Here is a 26,156-nt window from a genome sequence, read left to right as displayed (position 1 = left end):
GTTTGCACTGGGAAGGTCCCCAGTCTGCACTGGGTGATGCCATTGCATCCAGTTTCTGGGACAGGTCTTGGACTATATTGGGATGGGATCAGGGCACCAGTCTGGGCTTGGACAGGGATTAGTCTGCACTGGGAGGGAGTCAGGAGATGCAATTTGTATTGGGAGGGGGCCCAGTCTGTACTGGTTGGAACCAGAGTACAGAGTTAACATGTAGAGGGGTGCAGTAGATACTGAGAAGGGACCAGGGAATCCACTTTGTACTGGGATGGGACCCAGAGTGTACTGTAATGGAGCAAGATGGTGCAGTTTGTGCTGGGATGAGGCCATGTCTGCTCTGGGAGGGGACCACAGGGTTCAGCTTATTTTGGAACAAGGTCCAATCTGGACTGGGAGAGCCCAGAGGTAGATTCAGTTTGTAGCTGGAGGGGGCTCAAGTCCGAACTGGGATGGCATCAGGGGATCAGTTTGCAGGGATGGGTCCTGGTTTGTGCTGGGATGGAAGCAGGGTTTCAGGAGATACACTTTGTACTGGGATGAGACTCAGACTGTGCTGGGAGATGGCAATGGGATCTCATTTGTACCAGGATCAGGCCACAGCTGCACTGGGATCAGGATATCCACTTTGTGCTGTGCTGGGTGCAGCTGGGGCTGGGACGGGGTCCAAGGGATGCACTTTGTAGTGGCACAGGAACCTGTATGGGAGATGGCAAAGTGATGCAGTTTGTCCTGAGATAAGACCACATCTGATCTGGGAGGGGTTGAGGAGATGCAGTTTGTCCTGAGATGTGACCAGGTCTGTACTGGGAGGGGCTAAAAAGATAACTTTGTAATGTGCAGGGACCAGATTTTACTGGAATGGGGCCAGGGAATGCAGCTTGTACTGGAACAGGGTCCAGGCTGTACTGGGAGTGCATTAGGCAATCCAACATTTATTGAGACAAGGCCTAATGTGTGCCAATAGGGATGAAAGGGATCCTGTTTGGACTGGGACAGGGTACAGACTGTACTGGGAGGGCATGAGGGTGTGCAATTTGTACTGGGATGGATGCAGATGGTACTGGCAAAGAAGCCAGGGGATACATTCAGGACTGGGTTGGGACCCAGGTTGCAGTGCTAGAGGACAGTATGATCCAGTTTGGGCTGAGATGAGGCTACATCTGTACTGGGAGGAGTCAGGGTATCCAGTTTAGACTGTGAGTAGGTGCAGTCTGCAGTGGGAGGGGGTTGGGGTATGAAGGCATGAGGAGACATCCTGCTCTGATGGCAGTGCTGCTCTGGAGCACAGCTCTGTAAAACAAGCAGCCGTGGCTTCTCCCTGCCTACAGTCCCAGCACTGCCACACAGCAGCACAGTGCCCAAGCTGCCAGAGCACTCAAGCATTGGCTCAGCACAGAGGCTCAGCAGGAGAGGGTGGAAGGACAGAAAGAGCAGCTGAAGACAGCCCAAGCTCTGGGGCTCCCTGGCACTGCTGCTATGCTGGGACTCTGCCCCTCCACCTCTGCACACAGGCACTGCCCTGCAGCTCCACAGAAGCCTTGGAGGAAGGAATTCAGAGAAACAACTGCCTGTAGGGTCCTTTCTTGTGTTGAACACACAGGGAGCACAGCTCCTCATGTCTGCAGCTTCTGAGGCAAAGCAGACAGGACAACACTGAAGCATAAATGGTCTGAAGAAAGACATTTGTGTGGGAACAACATTCTCACAAGGGGAACAGCACCAGCAGCAGCCAGAACTCCAGCAGCCAGGCTGGGCCTGCACTGAGTAACATCAGAACTGCTCTGCAGGAGAAGACAAAGAGTTTATTGCTTCTGAAAGCATCCAGTGACCAGTTTGCTCAGGGCAGCCTTGAGCTCCTGGTTCCTCAGGCTGTAGATGAGAGGGTTCACTGCTGGAGGCACCACTGAATACAGAACTGAAACAACCAAGTTCTGGGATGGAGAGGAAATAGAGGAGGGCTTCAAGTAGGCAATAGAGCCAGTGCTGAGAAAGAGGGAGACCACAGCCAGGTGAGGGAGGCAGGTGGCAAAGGCTTTGTGGCGTCCCTGCTGAGAGGGGATCCTCAGCACTGCCCTGAAGATCTGCACATAGGACACCACAATCAACACAAAAACCACAAAGACTAAACAGAAAGTGACCACAAGGAGCCAAAGTTCCCTGAGGTAGGATGTGGAGCAGGAGAGCTTGAGGATCTGGGGGATTTCACAGAAGAACTGGTTCAGAGCATTGCCCTGGCAGAGGGGCAGGGAAAATGTATTGGCTGTGTGCAGCAGAGCATAGAGAAAGCCACAGGCCCAGACAGCTGCTGCCAGGTGGAGACAAGCTCTGCTGCCCAGGAGGGTCTCATAGTGCAGAGGTCTGCAGATGGCAACGTAGCGATCGTAGGACATGGTGGTGAGGAGAAAATACTCTGCTGAAAGGAAAAAGAGGATAAAAACGACTTGTGCAACACATCCTCCATAGGAGATGTCCCTGGTGTCCCTCAAGGAATTAGTCATGGATTTGGGCACAGTGGTGGAGATGGCACCCAGGTCAAGGAATGAGAGGTTGAGGAGGAAGAAGTACATGGGGGTGTGGAGGTGGTGGTGCCAGGCTATGGTGGTGATGATGAGGCCATTGCCCAGCAGGGCAGCCAGGTAGATGGCCAGGAAGAGGCAGAAGTGCAGGAGCTGCAGCTGCCTTGTGCCTGGGAATGGCAGGAGGAGGAAGTGGGTGATGGAGCTGCTGTTGGCCATCTGCTGCCTGTGGCCATGGAGACCTGTCCAAGGAGGGAAAGGCAGTGACAAGTTAGGGCACACTTCTCTCAGCCTCATTGTAAGCCCTGTCCCTAAGCTGCATGAGGAATGGATCAGCTCATTCCCCATCACTACCAACCCATGTCAGAGATCATCACAGCTTCAAATGCAGCAGGGAGACAGAATTTTGCCATGAAGATTTCCTCTGGAGTCAAAACAGAAAGTGACCAACAGCCCAATCCCAGGGAATTAGAGTCCCATTGTGGTGGGTTGAAATTTCCCCCAGCATTACCTTTGTCAGAGCAGCTCAGTCAGAAGCAAATGAAGCTGTATTGACAAGCAAGAGCTACACTCTACAATGGAATGCAATGAACAGGTACAAAACATCCAGGAGTGACAATATTAGACAGGTATTTACAATTAGCAAACAACACAAAAGAAAACCTGGTCAGAGACCAGGGAAGCTGTTTCTCTTCCCCCAACCCCTACCCCCCTGCTCCAAGAGATAAAGGAGGAGCAGAGAGAGAAAAAAAGCAGTGGGTTAGACTTAGCCAAGGCCAGCCAAAGCAGGTGATCTCTCCAGAGAAAAGCAAAACAGCTGAGATCAGAAGAGAAGAGAGAGAATTGTTATGGTACAGCTCCTCTGGTTCCAGATATTTATCCAATGAATTTGTTTAGAATAATCTTTTCTTTTCCTTTTCACACCCAAGAGTGATCTATTTATTTTGTTTCTACTTTTCTGCTCAAAATCTGTAACTAAATTTTAAAAGCATAGCCTCAAACCACCACAGCCATGGAGAGGTGGAGAAAGAGGGAGCAGGCCTGCAGTGCTGCAGAGAGAGTGAAGGGAAGGGAGAAAGGCAAAGGGGCTGGGGGTGAAGCCTTCTCCTTCCCCAGCTCTACTCACTGCTGCTCACAGGATGGAACTGAAGGGCTTTGGTCCTCCTTCTGTGTGCACACTCCAGGAGCCTTCAGCTGAGTGTCAGCTGCTGAGATGGAGATGCCTGCAGGAGCTACAGCTGCAGTGTCCTGCACCCACAGCCTCACTGTTATCAGTGACTGCAGTGACATCTCCTCCACGGAGCTCTCAGCATCCTCCCAGTTCAGGCCACCTTGAAGCTCTCTCTGCCTTCCTCATGTCCCTGAGATCCTCTGGCAGTGTCCTCAGCCCTGCTGTGCTGTGCAGAGGAGCCGTTCCTTGCCAGAGCTATCTCCTGCAGCGCTGTCTGCTTGCCAGCAGCACCTTCCAGCCCAGAGGCCTGGCCGAGCTCAGCAGCAGTGGACAAGATCAAGGCATTTAAAGTAGCCCTCATGGGCTTTGGTGCCAAGTCCATGAACCTCAGAGACTGAGAAGCTGATGAAACCTCTCCAGAATTCAAAGTCAGATTCAAACTCTGAAGTTTCTTCTACTCTTAATGGGTCCCAGTGAAGCATACTGGGAAAGGGTCCCCAGGGTCTGGTCAGAGTAGAAGGAAACAGTGGATGCAAGGGAAGCTTCACAGGAGGCACTGAAGCATCTCCAGGCTGTGGTGAGAGCAGAGAACTGAGGCAGTGCTGACAGGTCAGGACAAGCAGCTGAAGGTGGCTCTGCTGCTGAGGAAACCTGGAGAGGTTTCATTGATCCAAAGGGCCAAGCCCTGACCCCCAGCCCCTGGCAAGGCAAATCCTGTCCCTCACCTGTGGCTCAGGGCTCTGATTCACCCTGTGAAATCATTTTTATCAGATGCTTTGTGCAGTAACATCCTCTCCAATTAGCTGCAGAAACCTTGGCAATAATTAGAGGTTCAGCAGTATTTAATGAGCCCCATGGAGTATTTGGGGCTGATTACATCATCCTCAGGTACTGCCAGGAGACTCTGCCAAGGTACTGCCAAGAAGCCTCTCAAGAAGTCCAAGTCAGAAGCAAACTCCAAAGTACCTTGAAGCACTGATTGGCCTCCCTGAGGCTTGTTACTGACAAAGGCTCCCCAGGGACTCGTTAGAGCAGCTTGTTAGAGGCCAGGATTGCAGGGAGACAAAGGCAAAGTACAGGGCAGAAAAACTTGCCTTTGGTCTAGGAAGCAGAAAGGCCAAGCCCTGAGCACTGCCCTTGCAATAGAAGAACCTCAAAGCCAAGTTTCTCCTCACAGGCCTTGGTGGCAGAGGCAAGTGCCAGAGCCAAGGGCACAAAGGCCTTGGTCCTGTTTGGCCTCGCAGCTTTACCAGTGCCCTTGGCCATCCCTACTGCAGCCTGTCCTACACTTTCCCATGCCTGCAGCTCTTTCCCTTTAGGCTGCTGACACCAATCTTGCTTCCCCAGCCAGCTCTCCTCCTGCCATTTCCATCCCTTCCCTGAGCTGTCTCAGCTCTCCCTGCCATTTCCTGACCCCTCTGGATGGCCTCATGCATAGCAGCTCTGCCCTTTGAGGGATATTTCTTTGGCCTCATCTCCATTCTGAACCTTTCAAGCTGCACTTTGTGAAGATTTTGGTCTCTCCCCACTCCCCAGCAGAGCTCTATCCTCTCTGAAACCACCTTTTAGCCATGTGCACGCTGCTATGGCAGTGCCCTGAGCCTCCATTCAGCAGGCTGAAGCAACCCTGGTCCCTCATCCTCTCCACTGAGATGTCAATCCTCATCCTGGCAGATCTCCTCTGTAGTCTCTGAAGTTCCTCCCTTCTCTGTCAGACTGCAGAACCCCACACCTAGACACCAAACATACAGATGTGGCCACTACTGTGAGGAGTCTGGGGGAGGACTACTCCTATGTCTGGGTGGCCACAGTCCTCCTGCCACAGCCCAGCTGCAGTTGGCCTTCTTCCCTGTGTGCGGGGTTTGCTTGACCCCAGTGCATTTGGAATGGTTCCTCCCAGATGCTGTGGTGCCTTTCTGACTGGGGATAGGACACACCAGAAACTCCATTTCCAAAGAACAGTCAGATAGTTTGTACTGTGATGGGGCCCAGTCTGTCAGGGAGTGGGTAAGGGGATATGGTTTGTACTGGGAGGAGTCCTAGAGGAGTGGTTAGAGGGCTTCAGGTGGTGTAGCCTTTCCTGGGAGTGGGCACAATCTGTACTGGGAAAGAGTCCTGTTACAGTTTTATAATTGGCAGCATCAGGGGAAGTTTTGGCTGGAGGTGAGGAGAAAGTTCTTCCCAGAAAGAGGAATTGGCCACTGGAATGTGCTGCCCAGGGAGGTGCTGGAGTCACCATCAATGGAGGTGGTGATAACAAGTTGGATGTGGCACTTGGAGCCATGGTTTAGGTGTCAGGGAGAGTTGGGTGGTAGGTTGGACTTGATCTCTGAGGTCTTTTCCAACCTGGGTGATTCTGTGTTTCTGTGATTAGAAGGTGAAGGGAAAAGTCTGAACACAGCTGGTGACCAAACCAAGGTCTGGTGACAAACTCAAGAGATTCCAAAACATGTAGTGAAAGGTGAGGAGAAAATCTCCTGCCCAGCTGATGGAATGAGCCCTGACAATTCTGTGATTCTCAGGATGTCCAAGAGGTATTATCAGGTATTGGAATTCCAGTGAATGCCCTCCCCCCTCCAGCCCTTCCTTAGGGTTCTCAGGGCAGTTGGTGCACCCCCAGCAGTTGCTCTCATCAGCTCTCTCTGTTGTGTTCTGTGTCCATCCAGAATGGACATTTGCTACCAAGGGCTTTCTTTCTAGATTCAGGTGATGAGATTTTCAGTTCCCTTTCTCCTTCCCTTCAGTCTTCTGTTCCTTCTCCTGCACTAGTGCCTGCTGGGACAGGATCCATGTGATTAAGAGGAACCCAGTGACAATTTCTGGGGAGCCTCAGATTCACTGGAGGTGATGTGCACCATGCAATGTCCAGAGCAATGTGAACCCTACAGCACTCAAGGGAACAAATAGTTAGAGAGCAGCCCCATGGAGGGCCTGGGAGTTCTGGTGGGCAGCAAGTTCTGCATGGGACAGCAATGTGCCCTGGTGGCCAGGAAGGCCAGTGGGGTCCTGGGGTGCATTTGGAAGAGTGTGTCCAGCAGATCCAGGGAGGTTCTCCTCCCCCTCTACTCTGCCCTCGGGAGGCCCCACCTGGAATATTACATCCAGTTCTGGACTCAAAAGGGACAGGGATGTGCTGCAGAGGCTGTGAGGATGCTGAAGGGACTGGAGTACTGCCTGATGAGGAGAGGATGAGAGTCCAGGGGCTGTTTAGTCTGTAGAAGAGAAGTCTGAGATGGTATCTGATCAATGCCTATCAATATGTGAGAGCTGGGGGTAAGGAAGCAAGAGGCAGGGACAGCCTCTGCTCACTTGAGCCCTGGGAGAGGATGAGGGGCAATGGATGGAAACTGCAGCACAGGAAGTTCCACTTCAACAGGTGTGGTGTGTTCACTATCATAGTATCATTCAGGGTTGGAAGGGACCACAAGGAGCATCTAGTTCCAACCCGCCTGCCATGGGCAGGGACACCCCACACTAGATCAGGCTGGCCTGAGCCTCATCCATCCTGGGCTTAAACACCTCCAGGGACAGGGCCTCAACCACCTCCCTGGACAACCCATTCCAGGGTTTCACCACTCTCATGGTGAAGAACCTCCTCCTCACATCTAGCCTGAATCTCCCCACCTCCAGCTTCATTCCATTCCCCCTAGTCCTATCACTACCTGAGATCCTGAGAAGTCCTTCCCCAGCCTTCCTGTAGGCCCCCTTCAGATACTGGAAGGCCACAATGAGGTCACCTTGGAGCCTTCTGTTCTGCAGACTGAACAGCCCCAACTCCCTCAGTCTGTCCTCATAGGAGAGGTGCTCCAGCCCTCTGATCATCCTTGTGGCCCTTCTCTGGACATGTTCCAGCACCTCCACATCCCTCTTGTAATAGGGGCTCCAGAACTGGACACAGTACTCCAGGTGGGGTCTCACCAGGGCTGAGTAGAGGGGGAGGATCACCTCCCTCGACCTGCTAGCCACACTTCTCCTGATGCAGCCCAGGATCTGATTGGCTTTGCGGCCTGCAAGTGCACACTGAGAGCTCCTGTTGAGCTTCTCCTCCCCCAGCACCCCCAAGTCTCTCTCCTCAGGGCTGCTTTCCAGCCAGTCACTACCCAGCCTGGATTTGTGCCTGGGATTGCCTCGACCCAGATGCAGGATGCTGCACTTGCTGTGTTGATGGATTTGCTTTCGGGGGGCTGATGAGTTTCAGTCCTGTTTGTGCTGCTGATGGTGCTGGGTGTTAGCTTAGGGCAATGGCTCAGAGCTGTGCTGTCCACTGCTGGGCAGCTTGCTCTGGTTCCATCCAGAGCAATACAGGACACTCCCTAGGAAAACACTGTGAGATCTGCCCAGATACTCGATACTGAGGAGTGGCAGGGGGTGGGAGAGGGAAGGGGCAAATTCTTAGACTGGTGGGCACCTCTGGTGCTTTGGAATTTCACCCCTGAGCAAGTGCAAAATCCTCTCCAGCTGGTGAAAGTTTTGGGAAAAGTCTGTTGTCAGCCTGGGAGTTCCTGAGAGACAGAAATCACTGCAATGTGCTTGGGCCTGGCCCATGCCTCTCGAGCCCTTCTCATCACTATGCAGAGGGCTCAAGGTCTAGAGAAGGTCTCTGGACCTACAGACAGTGCCACAGGCATGGCAGCTGTGTCAGAGAAGCAGCCTGTGCCAGGATCAGCTGCCCCTCATAGTGAATGATGCTTATGACCAGGATTGTGCCCCAAATATTACCAGAACATGCTTCTGTGTGTGTGACTCAAACCCCCTCTGTCCTCCCTCCCTTCTGGAGTTGGGTGGGGGGACCTTGGCACCACTGAGTCCAGGTCAAAAATCTGCCTGGGCATGTTTCCACCCCTGTGGCAAACAAGGCCCAGGCTACATGTTTGTTTGCCCTGTTTACGGCGTGTGCTTATGCTCATTTGGCAGAGTATCAGTTGATTGGTTAATTATTGTGTTAGCAGTGGGTGCTGACTGGAGCAGTATTCTTTGGGGCAAATGGTAAATAGGAGTTGTTTGGTAAACAAGTGCCCCCCACGCTGGTGGCCGTGCCTATGCCTGCGTGCGTCTCTGTGCCGCTACGGTCCGCCTCGCCCGGGACTTGAAGCAGCTCCAGAAGGCCTCGCTGCACATTGCCACTGTTGCCCGGCTGGGGGCAGTGCCACGGAGCTTGATTTGGTTTGGTTTGGCTTGGCTTGGCTTGATTTGGTTTGGCTTGGCTTGGCTTGATTTGGTTTGGTTTGGCTTGGCTTGATTTGGCTTGGCTTGGCTTGATTTGGTTTGGCTTGGCTTGGCTTGATTTGGTTTGGCTTGGCTTGATTTGGTTTGGTTTGGCTTGGCTTGGCTTGATTTGGTTTGGCTTGGCTTGGCTTGGCTTGGCTTGGTTTGGTTTGGCTTGGCTTGATTTGGTTTGGTTTGGCTTGGCTTGGCTTGATTTGGCTTGGCTTGGCTTGGCTTGATTTGGTTTGGTTTGGTTTGGCTTGGCTTGATTTTGTTTGGCTTGGCTTGGATTGATTTGGTTTGGCTTGGCTTGGCTTGGATTGATTTGGTTTGGTTTGGCTTGGCTTGACTTGGCTTGATTTGGTTTGGTATGGCTTGGCTTGGCTTGGCTTGATTTGGTTTGGTTTGGCTTGATTTGGTTTGGTTTGGCTTGGCTTGATTTGGTTTGGCTTGGCTTGGCTTGATTTGATTTGGTTTGGCTTGGCTTGATTTGGTTTGGTTTGGCTTGGCTTGATTTGGTTTGGTTTGGCTTGGCTTGGCTTGATTTGGTTTGGCTTGGCTTGGCTTGATTTGGTTTGGTTTGGCTTGGCTTGATTTGGTTTGGCTTGGCTTGGCTTGATTTGGTTTGGTTTGGCTTGGCTTGATTTGGTTTGGTTTGGCTTGGCTTGATTTGGTTTGGTTTGGCTTGGCTTGATTTGGTTTGGTTTGGCTTGGCTTGATTTGGTTTGGCTTGGCTTGGCTTGATTTGATTTGGTTTGGCTTGGCTTGATTTGGTTTGGTTTGGCTTGGCTTGATTTGGTTTGGTTTGGCTTGGCTTGGCTTGATTTGGTTTGGCTTGGCTTGGCTTGATTTGGTTTGGTTTGGCTTGGCTTGATTTGGTTTGGCTTGGCTTGGCTTGATTTGGTTTGGTTTGGCTTGGCTTGATTTGGTTTGGTTTGGCTTGGCTTGGCTTGATTTGGTTTGGCTTGGCTTGGCTTGATTTGGTTTGGTTTGGCTTGGCTTGATTTGGTTTGGCTTGGCTTGGCTTGATTTGGTTTGGTTTGGCTTGGCTTGGCTTGATTTGGTTTGGCTTGGCTTGGCTTGATTTGGTTTGGTTTGGCTTGGCTTGATTTGGTTTGGCTTGGCTTGGCTTGATTTGGTTTGGCTTGGCTTGGCTTGATTTGGTTTGGTTTGGCTTGGCTTGATTTGGCTTGGCTTGGCTTGGCTTGATTTGGTTTGGTTTGGCTTGATTTGGTTTGGCTTGGCTTGGCTTGATTTGGTTTGGCTTGGCTTGGCTTGATTTGGTTTGGTTTGGCTTGGATTGGTTTGGTTTGGCTTGGCTTGGCTTGATTTGGTTTGGCTTGGCTTGGCTTGATTTGGTTTGGTTTGGCTTGGCTTGATTTGGTTTGGTTTGGTTTGGCTTGGCTTGATTTGGTTTGGCTTGGCTTGGATTGAATTGTCTTGGCTTGGCTTGGCTTGATTTGGTTTGGCTTGGCTTGGATTGATTTGGTTTGGCTTGGCTTGGCTTGGATTGATTTGGTTTGGCTTGGCTTGTCTTGGATTGATTTGGTTTGGCTTGGCTTGGCTTGGCTTGGCTTGATTTGGTTTGGCTTGGCTTGGCTTGATTTGGTTTGGCTTGGCTTGGCTTGATTTGGTTTGGCTTGGCTTGGCTTGATTTGGTTTGGCTTGGCTTGGCTTGATTTGGCTTGGCTTGGCTTGGCTTGATTTGGTTTGGCTTGGCTTGGCTTGGCTTGATTTGGTTTGGCTTGGCTTGATTTGGTTTGGCTTGGCTTGGCTTGGCTTGATTTGGTTTGGCTTGGCTTGGGTTGATTTGGTTTGGCTTGGCTTGGCTTGATTTGGTTTGGTTTGGCTTGGCTTTATTTGGTTTGGCTTGGCTTGATTTGGTTTGGTTTGGCTTGGCTTGGCTTGATTTGGTTTGGCTTGGCTTGGCTTGATTTGGTTTGGTTTGGCTTGGCTTGATTTGGCTTGGCTTGGCTTGATTTGGTTTGGCTTGGCTTGATTTGGTTTGGTTTGGCTTGGCTTGGCTTGATTTGGTTTGGCTTGGCTTGGCTTGATTTGGTTTGGCTTGGCTTGATTTGGTTTGGTTTGGTTTGGCTTGGCTTGATTTGGTTTGGCTTGGCTTGGCTTGATTTGGTTTCGTTTGGCTTGATTTGGTTTGGTTTGGCTTGGCTTGGCTTGATTTGGTTTGGCTTGGCTTGGCTTGATTTGGTTTGGTTTGGCTTGGCTTTATTTGGTTTGGCTTGGCTTGATTTGGTTTGGTTTGGCTTGGCTTGGCTTGATTTGGTTTGGCTTGGCTTGGCTTGATTTGGTTTGGTTTGGCTTGGCTTGATTTGGCTTGGCTTGGCTTGATTTGGTTTGGCTTGGCTTGATTTGGTTTGGTTTGGCTTGGCTTGGCTTGATTTGGTTTGGTTTGGCTTGATTTGGTTTGGCTTGGCTTGGCTTGATTTGGTTTGGCTTGGCTTGATTTGGTTTGGTTTGGCTTGGCTTGATTTGGTTTGGCTTGGCTTGGCTTGATTTGGTTTGGCTTGGCTTGATTTGGTTTGGTTTGGTTTGGCTTGATTTGGTTTGGCTTGGCTTGGCTTGATTTGGTTTGGTTTGGCTTGGCTTGGCTTGATTTGGTTTGGCTTGGCTTGATTTGGTTTGGTTTGGTTTGGCTTGATTTGGTTTGGCTTGGCTTGGCTTGATTTGGTTTGGTTTGGCTTGGCTTGGCTTGATTTGGTTTGGTTTGGCTTGATTTGGTTTGGTTTGGCTTGGCTTGATTTGGCTTGGCTTGGCTTGATTTGGTTTGGTTTGGCTTGGCTTGGCTTGATTTGGTTTGGCTTGGCTTGATTTGGTTTGGTTTGGTTTGGCTTGATTTGGTTTGGTTTGGTTTGGCTTGATTTGGTTTGGCTTGGCTTGGCTTGGCTTGATTTGGTTTGGTTTGGCTTGGCTTGATTTGGTTTGGCTTGGCTTGATTTGGTTTGGTTTGGCTTGGCTTGGCTTGATTTGGTTTGGCTTGGCTTGGCTTGATTTGGTTTGGCTTGGCTTGATTTGGTTTGGTTTGGCTTGATTTGGTTTGGTTTGGCTTGGCTTGATTTGGCTTGGCTTGGCTTGATTTGGTTTGGTTTGGCTTGATTTGGTTTGGTTTGGCTTGGCTTGATTTGGTTTGGCTTGGCTTGGCTTGGCTTGATTTGGTTTGGTTTGGCTTGATTTGGTTTGGTTTGGCTTGGCTTGATTTGGTTTGGTTTGGCTTGGCTTGGCTTGATTTGGTTTGGTTTGGCTTGATTTGGTTTGGTTTGGCTTGGCTTGATTTGGTTTGGCTTGGCTTGGCTTGGCTTGGCTTGATTTGGTTTGGTTTGGCTTGGCTTGATTTGGTTTGGCTTGGCTTGGCTTGGCTTGATTTGGTTTGGTTTGGCTTGATTTGGTTTGGTTTGGCTTGGCTTGATTTGGTTTGGTTTGGCTTGATTTGGTTTGGTTTGGCTTGATTTGGTTTGGTTTGGCTTGGCTTGGCTTGATTTGGTTTGGTTTGGCTTGGCTTGATTTGGTTTGGCTTGGCTTGGCTTGGCTTGATTTGGTTTGGTTTGGCTTGGCTTGATTTGGTTTGGCTTGGCTTGGCTTGATTTGGTTTTGCTTGGCTTGGCTTGATTTGGTTTGGTTTGGCTTGGCTTGATTTGGTTTGGCTTGGCTTGGCTTGATTTGGTTTGGCTTGGCTTGGCTTGATTTGGTTTGGCTTGGCTTGATTTGGTTTGGCTTGGCTTGGCTTGATTTGGTTTGGTTTGGCTTGGCTTGGCTTGAGTTGGTTTGGTTTGGCTTGGCTTGATTTGGTTTGGTTTGGCTTGGCTTGGCTTGATTTGGTTTGGCTTGGCTTGGCTTGATTTGGTTTGGTTTGGCTTGGCTTGATTTGGTTTGATTTGGTTTGGTTTGGCTTGGCTTGGCTTGATTTGGTTTGGCTTGATTTGGCTTGATTTGGTTTGGTTTGGCTTGGCTTGATTTGGTTTGGCTTGGCTTGGCTTGATTTGGTTTGGCTTGCCTTGGTTTGGTTTGGTTTGGCTTGGCTTGGCTTGGCTTGATTTGGTTTGGTTTGGCTTGGCTTGATTTGGTTTGGTTTGGCTTGGCTTGATTTGGTTTGGCTTGGCTTGGCTTGGCTTGATTTGGTTTGGTTTGGTTTGGCTTGGCTTGATTTGGTTTGGCTTGGCTTGATTTGGTTTGGCTTGGCTTGGCTTGATTTGGTTTGGCTTGGCTTGGCTTGATTTGGTTTGATTTGGTTTGGTTTGGCTTGGCTTGATTTGGTTTGGTTTGGCTTGGCTTGATTTGGTTTGGCTTGGCTTGGCTTGGATTGATTTGGTTTGGTTTGGCTTGGCTTGATTTGGTTTGGTTTGGCTTGGCTTGGCTTGATTTGGTTTGGTTTGGCTTGATTTGGTTTGGTTTGGCTTGGCTTGGCTTGGGTTGATTTGGTTTGGCTTGGCTTGGCTTGATTTGGTTTGGCTTGGCTTGGCTTGATTTGGTTTGGTTTGGCTTGATTTGGTTTGGCTTGGCTTGATTTGGTTTGGCTTGGCTTGGCTTGATTTGGTTTGGCTTGGCTTGGCTTGATTTGGTTTGGCTTGGCTTGGCTTGATTTCGTTTGGTTTGGCTTGGCTTGGTTTGGTTTGGTTTGGCTTGGCTTGGCTTGATTTGGTTTGGTTTGGTTTGGCTTGGCTTGATTTTGTTTGGCTTGGCTTGGCTTCATTTCAGCAGCCATGGGGGCAGAAGCTGCTTCCAGAAGGAAGAGGATCAAGACCTTGTCCCTGTTGAGCCTTTCAGCCCTGCCAGAGCCCTTGGCCATCCCTCCTGCAGGCTGTGCTACACTGTCCCATGTCTGCAGCTCTTTCCCTTCAGGCTGTTGACATCCATCTGGCTTCCCAGCCAGCTTTCACCCTGATATTTCCACACCTTCACTCAGGCCTCTCCACTCTTTCTGCCTGTTCCTTGACACAGAACAGCAGACATGGGCTGTCCAGACTCCTTCTGGGTCACCTCTTGCACAACAGCTCTGCCCTCAGTGACATTTTTTTGTCCTGGCCTTCAGTCTGAACCTTTAAGTTGCACTTTCTGAAGGCTTCCTTCTGTGGCCACAACCAAGAAAAGCTCCATCACCTGACACCCCCCTTCAAGCAGGTGCACATCACCCCTGAGCCTTCACTTCACCAGGCTAAAGAAGCTCAGCAGCTTCAGGTTCTAGATGGAGACTCCAAACTCCATCCAGGCAGATCTCCTAGGGAGGTTCTACAGTACCTCTCCATTCCTCCAGTCTAAGGAACTCCTCAGCCAGACACCATTGCAGATGTGGTCACAGCAGTGCTGAGTGCATGGGGAGGACAACCTCTGTGTCTGGATGACCACACTCCTCCTACCACAGCCCAGCTGCACTTGGCCTTCTGCACTCTGCTCAGTCTCTGCTTCAGCTCAGGCCATTGGGAATGGTCTCTGCCAGAGGCCTTTCTGCCTGGGCACAGAGCAGAACCTCCAGCTGCAAAGCAACAGCCAAGGCACCTCCCTGCTGCTGCCTTTCTGCTTGGCAGGCACAAAGGATGGCACAGTCCCCAGCCCAGCCCTGGGCCTGCTGCTGGCCAATGATACAAAGGGATTGGAGTTTGCAGTGACCTCACACTCCCCTCCTGACCATGTGCCTCCTCCTGCCCTAGGAGCTTCTCAGCCATCCCTGATGTCCCAATGCTGGCCCAAGGCCTCAGCCTGCATGTGGCCTGGCATCTCACAGGCACAAGAAACCTTTCCCTGGCCTGCCAAGGCAGGTCCCTGCTGCTGCCTTTCAGCTTCTCCAGCAGCCACAGCCAAGCCCTGTCCCTGCTGCTGTCCCCTCAGACCCTCAGGTGGCAGGGAGGTGACAACCCAGTTCCAAGGCTATTCCTGCAGGTGCTTAGGAACAGGGAGTCACACAAGTCCCTTGTCCACCACATGCCTTCTGATGCCCTGCTGGGGACTCTGGCAGCTGGAAAGCCTACAGCACAGAGGCCAGGCAGGAGCCAGGGGCTGCCCTCTCAGCTGCTGCAGCAAGAAGTGACCGCCCAGTCCCTTTGCTGCCCTCTTTCTGCTGCTGCCCTATCAGCTGCTGAGCCAGCAGTGACCTCCCAGCCCCTGCCCAGCCTTGTGCCTGCTGCTGTGCAGGAGATCCTGAGGCACAGCTGAGCTGCCCGTGGCATTGCCACCCATCTGCTTGTGGTGTCCATGAGCTGCTCAGCCACAGGTCACCTCCTTCTCCTCTTCCAAGGCCATGAGGTTGCTCTGGGAGCTTCCAGCCCCTCCTCAGTGCCAGGAGCAAGCAGAGTCATTCTAGGGTAGGAGGGGATATAAAAGAGGGATCAGAGAACAGGAAGGAGGTTTGGGGCTGAAGTGCTCAGGGGAAGGCTGAGGACTCAGAGATAATCTTTGAGGGCTGGGGCTCAGGCCAGGGCTGAGGAGAAGCTTTGGTGTCCTGATGAGCCCAGGCTGAAGTGGGAGGGATTAGATCACAGAATCACAGAATATGTGGGGTTGGAAGGGACATCCAGAGATCCTCCAGCCCAACCCCACTGCCAGAGCAGGATCACCCAGGGCAGGTCACACAGGAACACATCCAGGCAGGTTTGAAAACCTCCAGAGGAGGAGACTCCACAACCTCTCTGGAAGCCTGATCCAGGGCTCCAGCACCCTCACAGCACAGGAGAGTCTCTTCATGCTGAGATGGAACTTGCTGTGTTCCATCTTGCACCCACTGCTCCTTGTCCAGTCACTGGGCACCACTGCCAAGAGCCTGGCACCTTCATCTGACACCCCCCTCTGATATAGATAGCCATTGATCAGATCCCCTCTCAGGATTCTCCTCTCCAGACTAAACAGCCCCAGGGCTCTCAGTCTGTCACAGAATCACAGAAACATTCAGGTTGGAGAAGACCCTCAGGATCACCAAGTCCAACCATTAACCCTACCCTACAAGGGTCACCCCTAAGCCTTATGCCCAAGCACCAGATCCAAACCACCTTGAAACACCTCCAGGCTTGGTAACTCCACCACCTCCCTGGGCAGCACATTCCACTCCCTGACCACTCTGGATGGGAAAATTTTTTCCTACTGTCCAGTCTAAACCTACCCAGTCCTAGCTTGAGGCCATTCCCTCTTGTTCTGTCACTAATGACCTGTGAGAAGAGACCAGCAGCAGCCTCTCCACAACCTCCTTTCAGGTAGTTGTAGAGAGCCAGGAGGTCTCCCCTCAGCCTCCTCTTCTCCAAACTAACCATCCCCAGCTCCTTCAGTTGCTCTTCATCAGATTTATTCTCCAGGCCCTTCCCAGCTCCTTGCCCTCCTCTGCCCTGGCTCCAGCACCTCCACATCTCTCTTGGATGGAGGTGCCCAAAACTGGACACAACACTCGAGGTGTGGCCTCACCAGAGCTGAGTCCCAGGGGACAGTCACCTCCCTGCTCCTGCTGGACACAGCATTGCTGATCCCAGCCAGGATGCCTTTGGCTTTCTTGGCCACCTGGGCACACTGCTGGCTCCTATTCAGCTGCTTGCCCATCAGCACCCCCAGGTCCCTTTCTGCCAACAGCTCTGCAGCCACTCTACCTCTGTAGCATTGTTTGGGGTTGTTGTCCCCCAAGTGCAGGGCCTGGCACTTGGCCTTCTTGAAACTCCTCCTGGCAACATTAGCCATGGATCGAATCTACCCAAGTCCCTCTGCAGAGCCTCCCTACCCTCATGCAGATCAACTCTGCCACCTAATTTGGTGTCATCTGCTGACTCACTGCTGACACACTCTGTGTCTTCCTCAAGGTCATCAAGAAAGATGTTAAGCAGAAGTGGTCCCAATACTGAGCCCTGAGGAACACCACTTGTGACTGTCTGCCACCAGCTGGATTGAACTCCACTGAGCACCACTCTTTGAGCCCTTTCACCCAGCTAGGGCTGTATCCAGCAGAGCATTGCTCATCCAAGCCAGGAGCAGCCACTTTGCCCAGGAGAATTCTGTGGGGAGCAGTGCCAAAGGCTTTTGGAAAGTCTAGGGAGACAATAGCCACAGCCTTGCCCTCATCCAACAGTCACTCATCCTGTCAGAGAAGGAGATCAGGTGGGTCAGGTAGGACCTGCCCTTCCTAAACCCATGCTGACTGGGACTGATCCCCTGTCTGTCCTCTCCAGGTCATGTAATGGTGCTGGAGATGCTCTGCTCCATGCCCTGCCCTGCTACCCAGCTCACACTGCCAGCTCTACAGTTTCCTGGATCCTCCTCTCTTCCTTTCTTGGAGCTGGATGTCATATTTGGTGCTCTCCAAAACCCTGGGACCTCCCCAGTGAGCCAGGACTCCAGGTCAATAATGGATAGTGGCTTGGCCACAGAGATATTCAAGTCCCTTCCTCATCCTCATAGCCTCTGTTGGACTCTCTCCAGCAGATCTCTGTCTCTCCTGACCTGGGGAGCCCCAAACTGCAGGAATCTGGTTGGGACAGGAAGGGCCCAGTCTGTACTTGGGATAGGATTTCAGAGTATACTGGGACAAGGGCCACTGTTACTGGGAGAGGCCATGGGATCAGCTTTTACTTTGAGGTGTTCAAGACTTTACTAGGAGGCACCAGGGGCTCCTGTTAGTACTGGGAGGGAGCCCAGTCTGTACTGGGAGAGCTCAGAGAGGTTCAGTTTGTACCTGGAGGGGGCCCCAGTCTGAACTGGGATGGCATCAGGGGATCATTTGCAGGGATGGGTCCTGGTCTGTGCTGGGATGGAATCAGGGTTCCAGGAGATGCACTTTGTACTGGGATGAGACTCAGACTGTGCTGGGAGATGGCAGTGGGATCCTATTTGTACCAGGATCAGGCCACAGCTGCACTGGGATCAGGATATCCACTTTGTGCTGTGCTGGGTGCAGCTGGGCCTGGGAAGGGGTCCAAGGGATGCACTTTGTAGTGGCACAGGAACCTGTATGGGAGATGGCAAAGAGATGCAGTTTGCCCTGGGATAAGACCACAGGTGATGCAGTTTGTACTGAGATGTGACCAGGTCTGTACTGGGAAGGGTTAAATGGTTCCAAATCGTACCAGCACCCCTGGGTGCTCTGGGGGGGTGTGGGCACACAGCAGTGCCACTCACACCCACCCTGGTGCCACAGTACTGCACTGAGCAGGGTGACATCACCACGCTGGTCATCCACTCCATGGCACTGCCTGATGGTGGCTTCTACCTCTACCCCTGCCCTGTCCCCCACCCTGTGACACTGATGGCTGTCCCCAACCCCAGGTCTCGGGCTCCTGGCTGTATGTGCCCCATGTCATGGCAGCTGACTCTGGCACGTACATGTGCAGGGCCAGCCTGGGCACTGGTGCCCCTGAGGCCTCAGTCATTGTCACCATGGTGCCTGTCTCCAGATCATCCTACAGTGAGAGCAGGCTCAGTGGCACTGCTGGGGACATACAGATTATAATATGTGGAGAACAGACTGTAGTGGAATGGGCCCAGGGAATGCAGCTTGTACTGAAATGGGGCCAGGCTGTACTGGGAAGGGATAAGGGGATCCACTTTTTATTGAGACAAGGCCTAAGGTGCACCTGGAGGGATGAAAGGGATCCTGTTTGGACAGGGCCAGGGCCCAGGCTGTACTGGGAGGGCATGAGGGTGTGCAGATTGTACGGGGATGGATGCAGATGGTACTGGGAGGGGAGCCATGGGATACATTCTGTGCTGGGATGGGACCCAGGCTGCAGTGCTAGAGGACAGTAGGATCCAATTTGTGCTGGGATGTGGCCACATCTGTACTGGGAGAGGTTAAAGGAACCATGTTCAGACTGAGTCTACACTGGAAGGGGGTCAGGGTATCCAGTATGGACAGTGGAGTAGGTGTAGTCTGCAATAGGAGGGGGTTGGGGTATGAAGGCACGAGGAGACCTCCTGTTCTGATGGCAGTGCTGCTCTGGAGCACAGCTCTCTCCCACAAGCAGCCCTGGACTCTCCCTGCCTGCAGTCCCAGCACTCCCACACAGCAGCACAGTGCCCAAGCTGCCAGAGCACTCAGGCCTTGCCCCAGCACAGAGGCTCAGGAGGAGAGGGTGGAAGGGAAGAAAGAGCAGCTGAGGACAGCCCAAGCTCTGGGGCTGCCTGGCACTGCTGCTGTACTGGGACTCTGCCCCTCCACCTCTGCACACAGGCACTGCTCTGCAGCTCCACAGAAACCTTGGAAGAAGGAATTCAGAGAAACAACTCCCTGCAGGGTCCTTATTGTGTTGAACACACAGGGAGCACAGGTCCTCATGTCTGCAGCCTCTGGGTCACACCAGACAGTACAACACTGAAGCAGAAATGGTCTGAAGAAAAACATTCTCACAAGGGGAACAGCACCAGCAGCAGCCAGAACTCGATCAGCCAGGCTGGGCCTGCACTGAGTGACATCAGAACTGCTCTGCAGGAGAAGACAAAGACTTTACAGCTTCTGAAAGCATCCAGGGATCAGTTGGCTCAGGGCAGACTTCAGCTCCTGGTTCCTGAGGCTGTAGATGAGAGGGTTCACTGCTGGAGGCATCACTGAGTACAGAACTGACACAAGCAGGTCAAGGGATGGGGAGGAGATGGAGGAGGGCTTCAGGTAGGCAAAGAAGGCAGTGGTGAGAAACAGGGAGACCACAGCCAGGTGAGGGAGGCAGGTGGCAAAGGCTTTGTGGCGTCCTTGCTGAGAGGGGATCCTCAGCACTGCCCTGAAGATCTGCACATAGGACACCACAATCAACACAAAACAGACAAATGCTAAGGAGACACCAGCCACAATAAGCCAAAGCTCCCTGAGGTAGGATGTGGAGCAGCAGAGCCTGAGGATCTGGGGGATTTCACAGAAGAATTGGTCTACAACATTGCCCTGGCAGAGGGGCAGGGTAAATGTATTGCCTGTATGCACTAGAGCATAGAGAAAGCCACAGCCCCAGGCAGCTGCTGCCATGTGGACACAAACTCTGCTGCCCAGGAGGGTCTCATAGTGCAGGGGTCTGCAGATGGCAACATAGCGATCATAGGACATGGAGGTGAGGAGAGAAATCTCTGCTGAAAGCAAAAAGAGGATAAAAAAGACTTGTGCAGCACATCCTGCATAGGAGATGTCCCTGGTGTCCCTCAAGGAATTAGTCATGGATTTTGGCACAGTGGTGGAGATGGCACCCAGGTCAAGGAGGGCGAGGTTGAGGAGGAAGAAGTACATGGGGGTGTGGAGGTGGTGGTCCCAGGCTATGGTGGTGATGATGAGGCCATTGGCCAGCAGGGCAGACAGGTAGATGGTCAGGAAGAGGCAGAAGTGCAGGAGCTGCAGCTGCCTTGTGCCTGGGAATGGCAGGAGGAGGAAGTGGGTGATGGAGCTGCTGTTGGCCATCTGCTGCCTCTGGCCATGGAGACCTGTCCAAGGAGGGAAAGGCAGTGACAAGTTAGGTCATAGTTCTCTCAACCTCATTGTAACCTCCCTCCCTGAGCTGCACAAGGAATGGATCAGCTCAGTCCCTATCACTATCAACCCATGGCATCACATCTTCGAATGCATCTTGGACACTGAATTACCATTAAGATTATTTTGGTGTCAGAACAGAAAATGACCCCAGCCCAATCCCAGGGAACAAGAGTGCCATGGAGAGGTGGAGAAACAGGGAGCAGCTCTGCAGTACTACAGAGACAGTGAAGGGAAGAGAGAAAGGCAGAGGGGCTGGGGGTGAAGCCTTCTCCTTACCATGCTCTGCTCACTGCTGCTCACAGGATGGAACTGAAGGGCTTTGCTCATCCTTCTGTGTGCACACTCTGGGAGCCTTCAGCTGAGCATCAGCAGTCAAGATGGAGATGCCTGCAGGAGCTACAGCTGCAATGTCCTGCACCCACAGCCTCACTGTGTCAGTGACTGCAGTGACTTCTCCTCTAGTGAGCTTACAGCATCCTCCCAGTCCTGGCCACCTCGAATCTGTCTCTGCCTTCCTCATCTTGCTGAGATCCTCTGGCAGTGTCCTCAGCCCTGCTGTGCTGTGCAGAGGAGCTGCTCCTGTCCAGAGATGTCTCCTGCTGCGCTGCCTGCTTGCCAGCAGCACCTTCCAGCCCAGAAGCCTGGCCCAATAGGGCAGCAGAGGACCAGACCAAGGTGTTTTAATGACTCTCTGTTGGCTTTTGGTGCCCTGTAAACCTTAGGGACTGAGAGGAAGCTGATGAAACCTCTCCAGAAGTCAAAGTCAGATTCAGACTCTGAAGTTTCTTCTACTCTTAATGGGTCCCAGTGAAGCATACTGGGAAAGGGTCCCCAGGGTCTGGTTAGAGCAGAAGGAGACAGTGGATGCAAGGGAACCATCACAGGAGGCACTGAAGCATCTCCAGGCTGTGGTGAGAGCAGAGAACTGAGGCAGTGCTGACAGGTCAGGACAAGCAGCTCAAGGTGGCTCTGCTGCTGAGGAAACCTGGAGGGGTTTCATTGATCCAAAGGGCCAAGCCCTGACATCCAGCCCCTGGCAAGGCAGATCCTGTCCCTCACCTGTGGCTCTGGGCTCTGCTGGGTGCAGTGGGGTGTGAGGATGGGCAGTGACCAGGGTATGACTTGTCAGGTTTTGCTGTGTTTTTTTGCTGAAAAGGAATGAAATGTTCCTTTAAAAATACTTTTTATCAGATGCTTTGTACAACAAAAGCCTCTCCAATTAGCTGCAGAAACCTTGGCAATAATTAGAGGTTCAGCAGTATTTAATGAGCCCCATGGAGTATTTGGGGATGATTACATCATCCTTAGGTACTGCCAGGAGACTCTGCCAAGGTACTGCCAAGAAGCCTCTCAAGAAGTCCAAGACAGAAGCAAACTCCAAAGTACCTTGAAGCACTGATTGGCCTCACTGAGGCTTGTTACTGACAAAGGCTCCCCAGGGACTCGTTAGAGCAGCTTGTTAGAGGCCAGGATTGCAGGGAGACAAAGGCAAAGTACAGGGCAGAAAAACTTGCCTTTGGTCTAGGAAGCAGAAAGGCCAAGCCCTGAGCACTGCCCTTACAATAGAAGAACCTCAAAGCCTCAAAGCAAAGTTTCTCCTCACAGGCCTTGGTGGCAGAGGCAAGTGCCAGAGCCAAGGGCACAAAGACCTTGGTCCTGTTGGTCCTTTCAGCCTTGCCAGAGCCCTTGGCCATCCCTACTGCAGCCTCTTCTACACTGTCCCATGCCTGCAGCTCTTTCCCTTCAGGCTGCTGACACCAATCTTGCTTCCCCACCCAGCTCTCCCCCTGCCATTTCCATCCCTTCCCTGAGCTGTCTCAGCTCTCCCTGCCATTTCCTGACACCTCTGGATGGCCTCATGCATAGCAGCTCTGCATCTTCAGGGACATGTCTCAGGCCACATCTCCACTCTGAACCTTCCAAGCTACACTTTGTGGAGGTTTTGGTCTCTCCTCACTCCCCAGAAGAGGTCCATCCTCTCTGAAACCACCCTTCAGCCATGTGCACACTGCTGGGGCAGTGCCCTGAGCCTCCATTCAGCAGGCTGAAGCAGCCCAGGTCCCTCAGCCTCTCCTCAGAGATGTCAATCCCCATCCTGGCAGATCTCCTCTGCTGCCTCCCCAGTTCCTCCTTTCTCCATCACACTGCAGTACCCCACACCTAGACACCAAGCATCCAGATGTGGCCACAGCAGTGCTGAATGCAGGGGATGACAACTGTTGTGTCAGGATGGCCTCACTCTTCCTGCCACAGCCCAGCTGCAGTTGGCCTTCTTCCCTGTGTGGGGGGTTTCCTCCATCCCAGGGCATTTGGAATGGCTCCTCCCAGCCCTTGTGGTGCCTTTTGGACTGGTGTGGGACACACCAGAACCTCTAGCTCCAAAGAAGAGGCAGACAGTACTAGAATGGGCCTCAGTCTGGCTGGGAGAGGGTGAGGGGACACAGGTTGTAGTGGGAGGAGTCCCAGATGATTGGTTGGAGGGCTTCAAGTGGTGTAGCCTTTCCTGGGAGTGGACACAATCTGTACAGGGAAGGAGCTCTGTTATGGTTGTTAATAATGCTTGCCTGCACCAATGGAAGTTTAGGCTCAAAGTGAGGAGAAAGTTCTTCCCATAAAGAGGAATTGGCCACTTGAATGTGCTGCCCAGGGACGTGGTGGAGTAACTGTCCCTGGAGGTGTTAAAAAAATATTGGATGTGGCACTTGGAGCCATGGTTTAGGTGTCAGAGGGTGTTTGGTGGTAGGTTGGACTTGATGATCTCTAAGATCTTTTCCAACCTGGCTGATGCTGTGTTTCTGTGATTAGAAGGTGAAGGGAAAAGTTTGAACACAGCTGGTGACCAAACCAATGTCTGGTGACAAACCCAAGAGATTCCAAAACACATAGTGAAAGGTGAGGAGAACATCTCCTGCCCAGCTGATGGAATGAGAAACTCAAGAGTCTCCAGAAAGCAACAGAAAGAAGGGAAAAGAACCTCAGGAAACTCTTGCTCAGTATTGCTCTATGAACTGCAGACAGGCCTTAGGCCTGGTCCTTGAAATGGGAGCTTAGGAGAAGACAGAGGCTCAGGGCCTGCTCTTGAAGGTGACATTTGCCCCAGCTCTTCCCAGAGAGGTCCTTGCTGTCCCCTGGTCTGCTCCCTCAAGCAGACCAGCACTCACACATGCCCTGCACTATAACAGCCATGCAAACAAAGGGGAACAAGCTCAGGGTTATTGCTCCAACCAACTTCTTGAGACTGAAGCCCAAGGCAGGAATCCACAACCATAGCCAGGCCCAGAGCTCTGAGAAGCCCCAGGTGGTGTCTTCCTTTTGCACTTCATGCAGAATCTGCTTGGTTCCCATATCTCACTGATCACAGAATGGGCTGGGCTGGAAGGGACCTCCAAAGGTTATCTTGTCCAACCTTCCCAGGGACATCCTCAACTAGATCAGGTTGCCCAGAGCCCTGTCAAGCCTCCCCTGAATATCTCCAGGGATGGGACCCCAATCCCCTCCCTGGGTAACTGTTCCAGTGTTCCACTACCCTCATAGTGCAGAACTTGGCCTGAGTCCTCCTTCTGCACAATCCTGCTTTGTTCCCATCTCTCACCCATGTCTATGCATGTCCTTCCTCTCTGATCCATGGAAACACAACAACTTGTGTTCAATGCTGTGCCCACTCCTCCTTCTGAGGCAAAGACCATGCCTGGAGCCATTCCCTCCTGAGCAGCTATTTCTGCAACCTGTTTCCCTCCTCCCTGGGAAGCTGATCCTGCACCTGCAGTCCTATTCCAGAGGACTGGGAGAGCAGAGATCTTCACCATGGCCTTTTCTGCTTCACTTTCTCCTGAGCAAGGCAGAAAGCATCAGGCCAAGCTGTGCCAAGCAGAGGCCCTTTCCTTTGCAGCATTGTTTCATTTGTGCCATTTCACATCTCCTTGGATCCAACTTTGAGTCTCTCACTGATCAGCCACAGTTGTATTTGGGAGCACTGTCCCAGGGGCACAGATTCCTGACCAGCTGAGGGGTAATCTTTTCCTGCCTTTACTGCCACATCTCCAATACTTTCCCTTTCCCCCTGGTGCTGCCCACCCTGTGTATTTGTTCCTTATTATGGGATGGGGACAGCCTGGATGGATGCACACCCTGAATGTTTTTCCCACAGAGGTGACTTGACTTCAGGCAGTCAATGTTTGCCAATCAGTTAGGTTGCATCTCTGGACACATTTGGAATGTCTCTTCTTTGGATCAGGAGCCTCTTCCATCCCCATCCTGTGCTTCTAATTCTGGATTATCCTTAAGGGAAGTGTTCATCCACAAGCTCAACATGAGCCACCAATGTGCACTTGCACCCCAGAGAGCCAATTGTATCCTGGGCTGCAGCAAGAGAAAGGTGGCCAGCAGGGCCAGGGAGGTGATTCTCCCACTCTGCTCTACCCTGGTGAGACCCCACCTGGAGCTCTGTGTCCAGTTCTGGAGCATCTGTTACGAGAAGGATCTGTAGGGGCTGGAAGGTGTCCAGAGAAGGGCCAGGAGGATAAGCAGAGGGCTGGAGATGCTCTGCTATGCGGACAGACTGAGAGAGTTGGGGCTGTTCAGTCTGGAGAAGAGAAGGCTCCAAGGAGTCCTTCTTGTGGCCTTCCAGTATCTGAAGGAGGCTACAAAAATGCTGGGGTGGGACTTTTTAGGATGTTGGGTAGGGATAGGACTGGGGGGGATGAAACAAAACTAGAAGAAGGGAGATTCATATTGGATGTTTGGAAAAAAATCTTCCCCATGAGGGTGGAAAGACACTGGAACAGGTTGCCCAGGGATTTGGTGGAAGCCTCATCCCTGGAGGTTTTTGAGGCCAGGCTGGAAGTGGCTCTGAACAACCTGCTGTAGTGTGAGGTGTCCCTGCCTATGGCAGGGGGGTTGCAACTGGATGACCCTTAAGGTCCCTCCCAACCCTAACAATAACTCTGCTGCCTGCTGGCTGAATGCCAGAACTGCTGCCGCTCTCACTCAGTTGCTTTCCCGTTAACTCCTGTCTTCCTGTCTCTCCCTGTTTCTCCCTGTTTGTCCTGTTTCTGTGTCTTCCTCATCACTGGAAATGTCTGCATTTGAGTTAGAACTAGCCCTACAACGTCTGCATCTGCTATGTCTGAAAACAGAACCCCTATTCGCTGCACGTCTCTCTCGGTACAGTGCCATCAATAAAATCATTCTGGGGTCCCAGCTGCTCACATAACTCTCTGCAACAGGAATGCTGAATTAATGTATTTCTGCAGGAGCAGTTACAGTCACTTTATCATATCTGTTAAGCCACAGAAATCCCATGCAGTGGTCCTACAGCATTTTCAGCTTCTATTTAAACCAAAGGGACAGTTTATATGCCAAATATCTTCCTAGCTTATCCAACTTCAAGGCCACACACCATTTGTCCAGAATCCCAGTCAGAGCAGAATATATCAAATGCCACAAAACCCCCAAAGAGCTTCATTTTGCTTCCTTAATCTGAGCAGCAATTAATCAATCAAGCAATTGCTCCACACTGAATAGGCACCAACATTTTATATCTTTTTGTCATGGGTAGAAGTTTTCCCCCCAACAATAACTTTGCCAGACCAACTCAGTTAGAAGCAAATGAATCTGTATTTACAAGCAACATCTGCACTCTACAATGGAATGCAATGAATGTGTGCAAAATATACAGGATTTACAATAGTACACAGATACTTACAACTAATAAACAGTACAAGGACCCCCTCCAGACAAGGACCAGGAGAACCTACTGGCTTCTCCCTCCCTGTCTCCCCTTTATCCCCCTGCACAAAAGGGACAAGAGAAAGCAGCAGAGAAGTTAGACTTAGGCAAGGTC

The 26,156-nt window shown here is 51.9% G+C and overlaps 1 protein-coding gene across 1 annotated transcript in view; it reads right to left on the bottom strand.

Annotated features, from left to right (window-relative positions):
* LOC137454448 (zinc finger protein 585A-like) overlaps positions 1–26,156 on the bottom strand; it is a 301,011-nt gene that overhangs the window by 175,353 nt on the left and 99,502 nt on the right. Inside the window, exon 4 of the mRNA XM_068164487.1 lies at positions 24,303–24,316. Within this exon, the coding sequence (XP_068020588.1) occupies positions 24,303–24,316 (14 nt within the window). The remainder of the gene's footprint in view (positions 1–24,302; positions 24,317–26,156) is intronic.

This window comes from Melanerpes formicivorus, unplaced genomic scaffold, assembly GCF_026170545.1.
Source record: "Melanerpes formicivorus ecotype bairdi unplaced genomic scaffold, bMelFor1.0.p_v2 SCAF_80, whole genome shotgun sequence".
NCBI lineage: Eukaryota > Metazoa > Chordata > Aves > Piciformes > Picidae > Melanerpes > Melanerpes formicivorus.
Note: the sequence above shows the minus strand (reverse complement) of the source record. Positions and strands in the feature narration are given on the sequence as shown.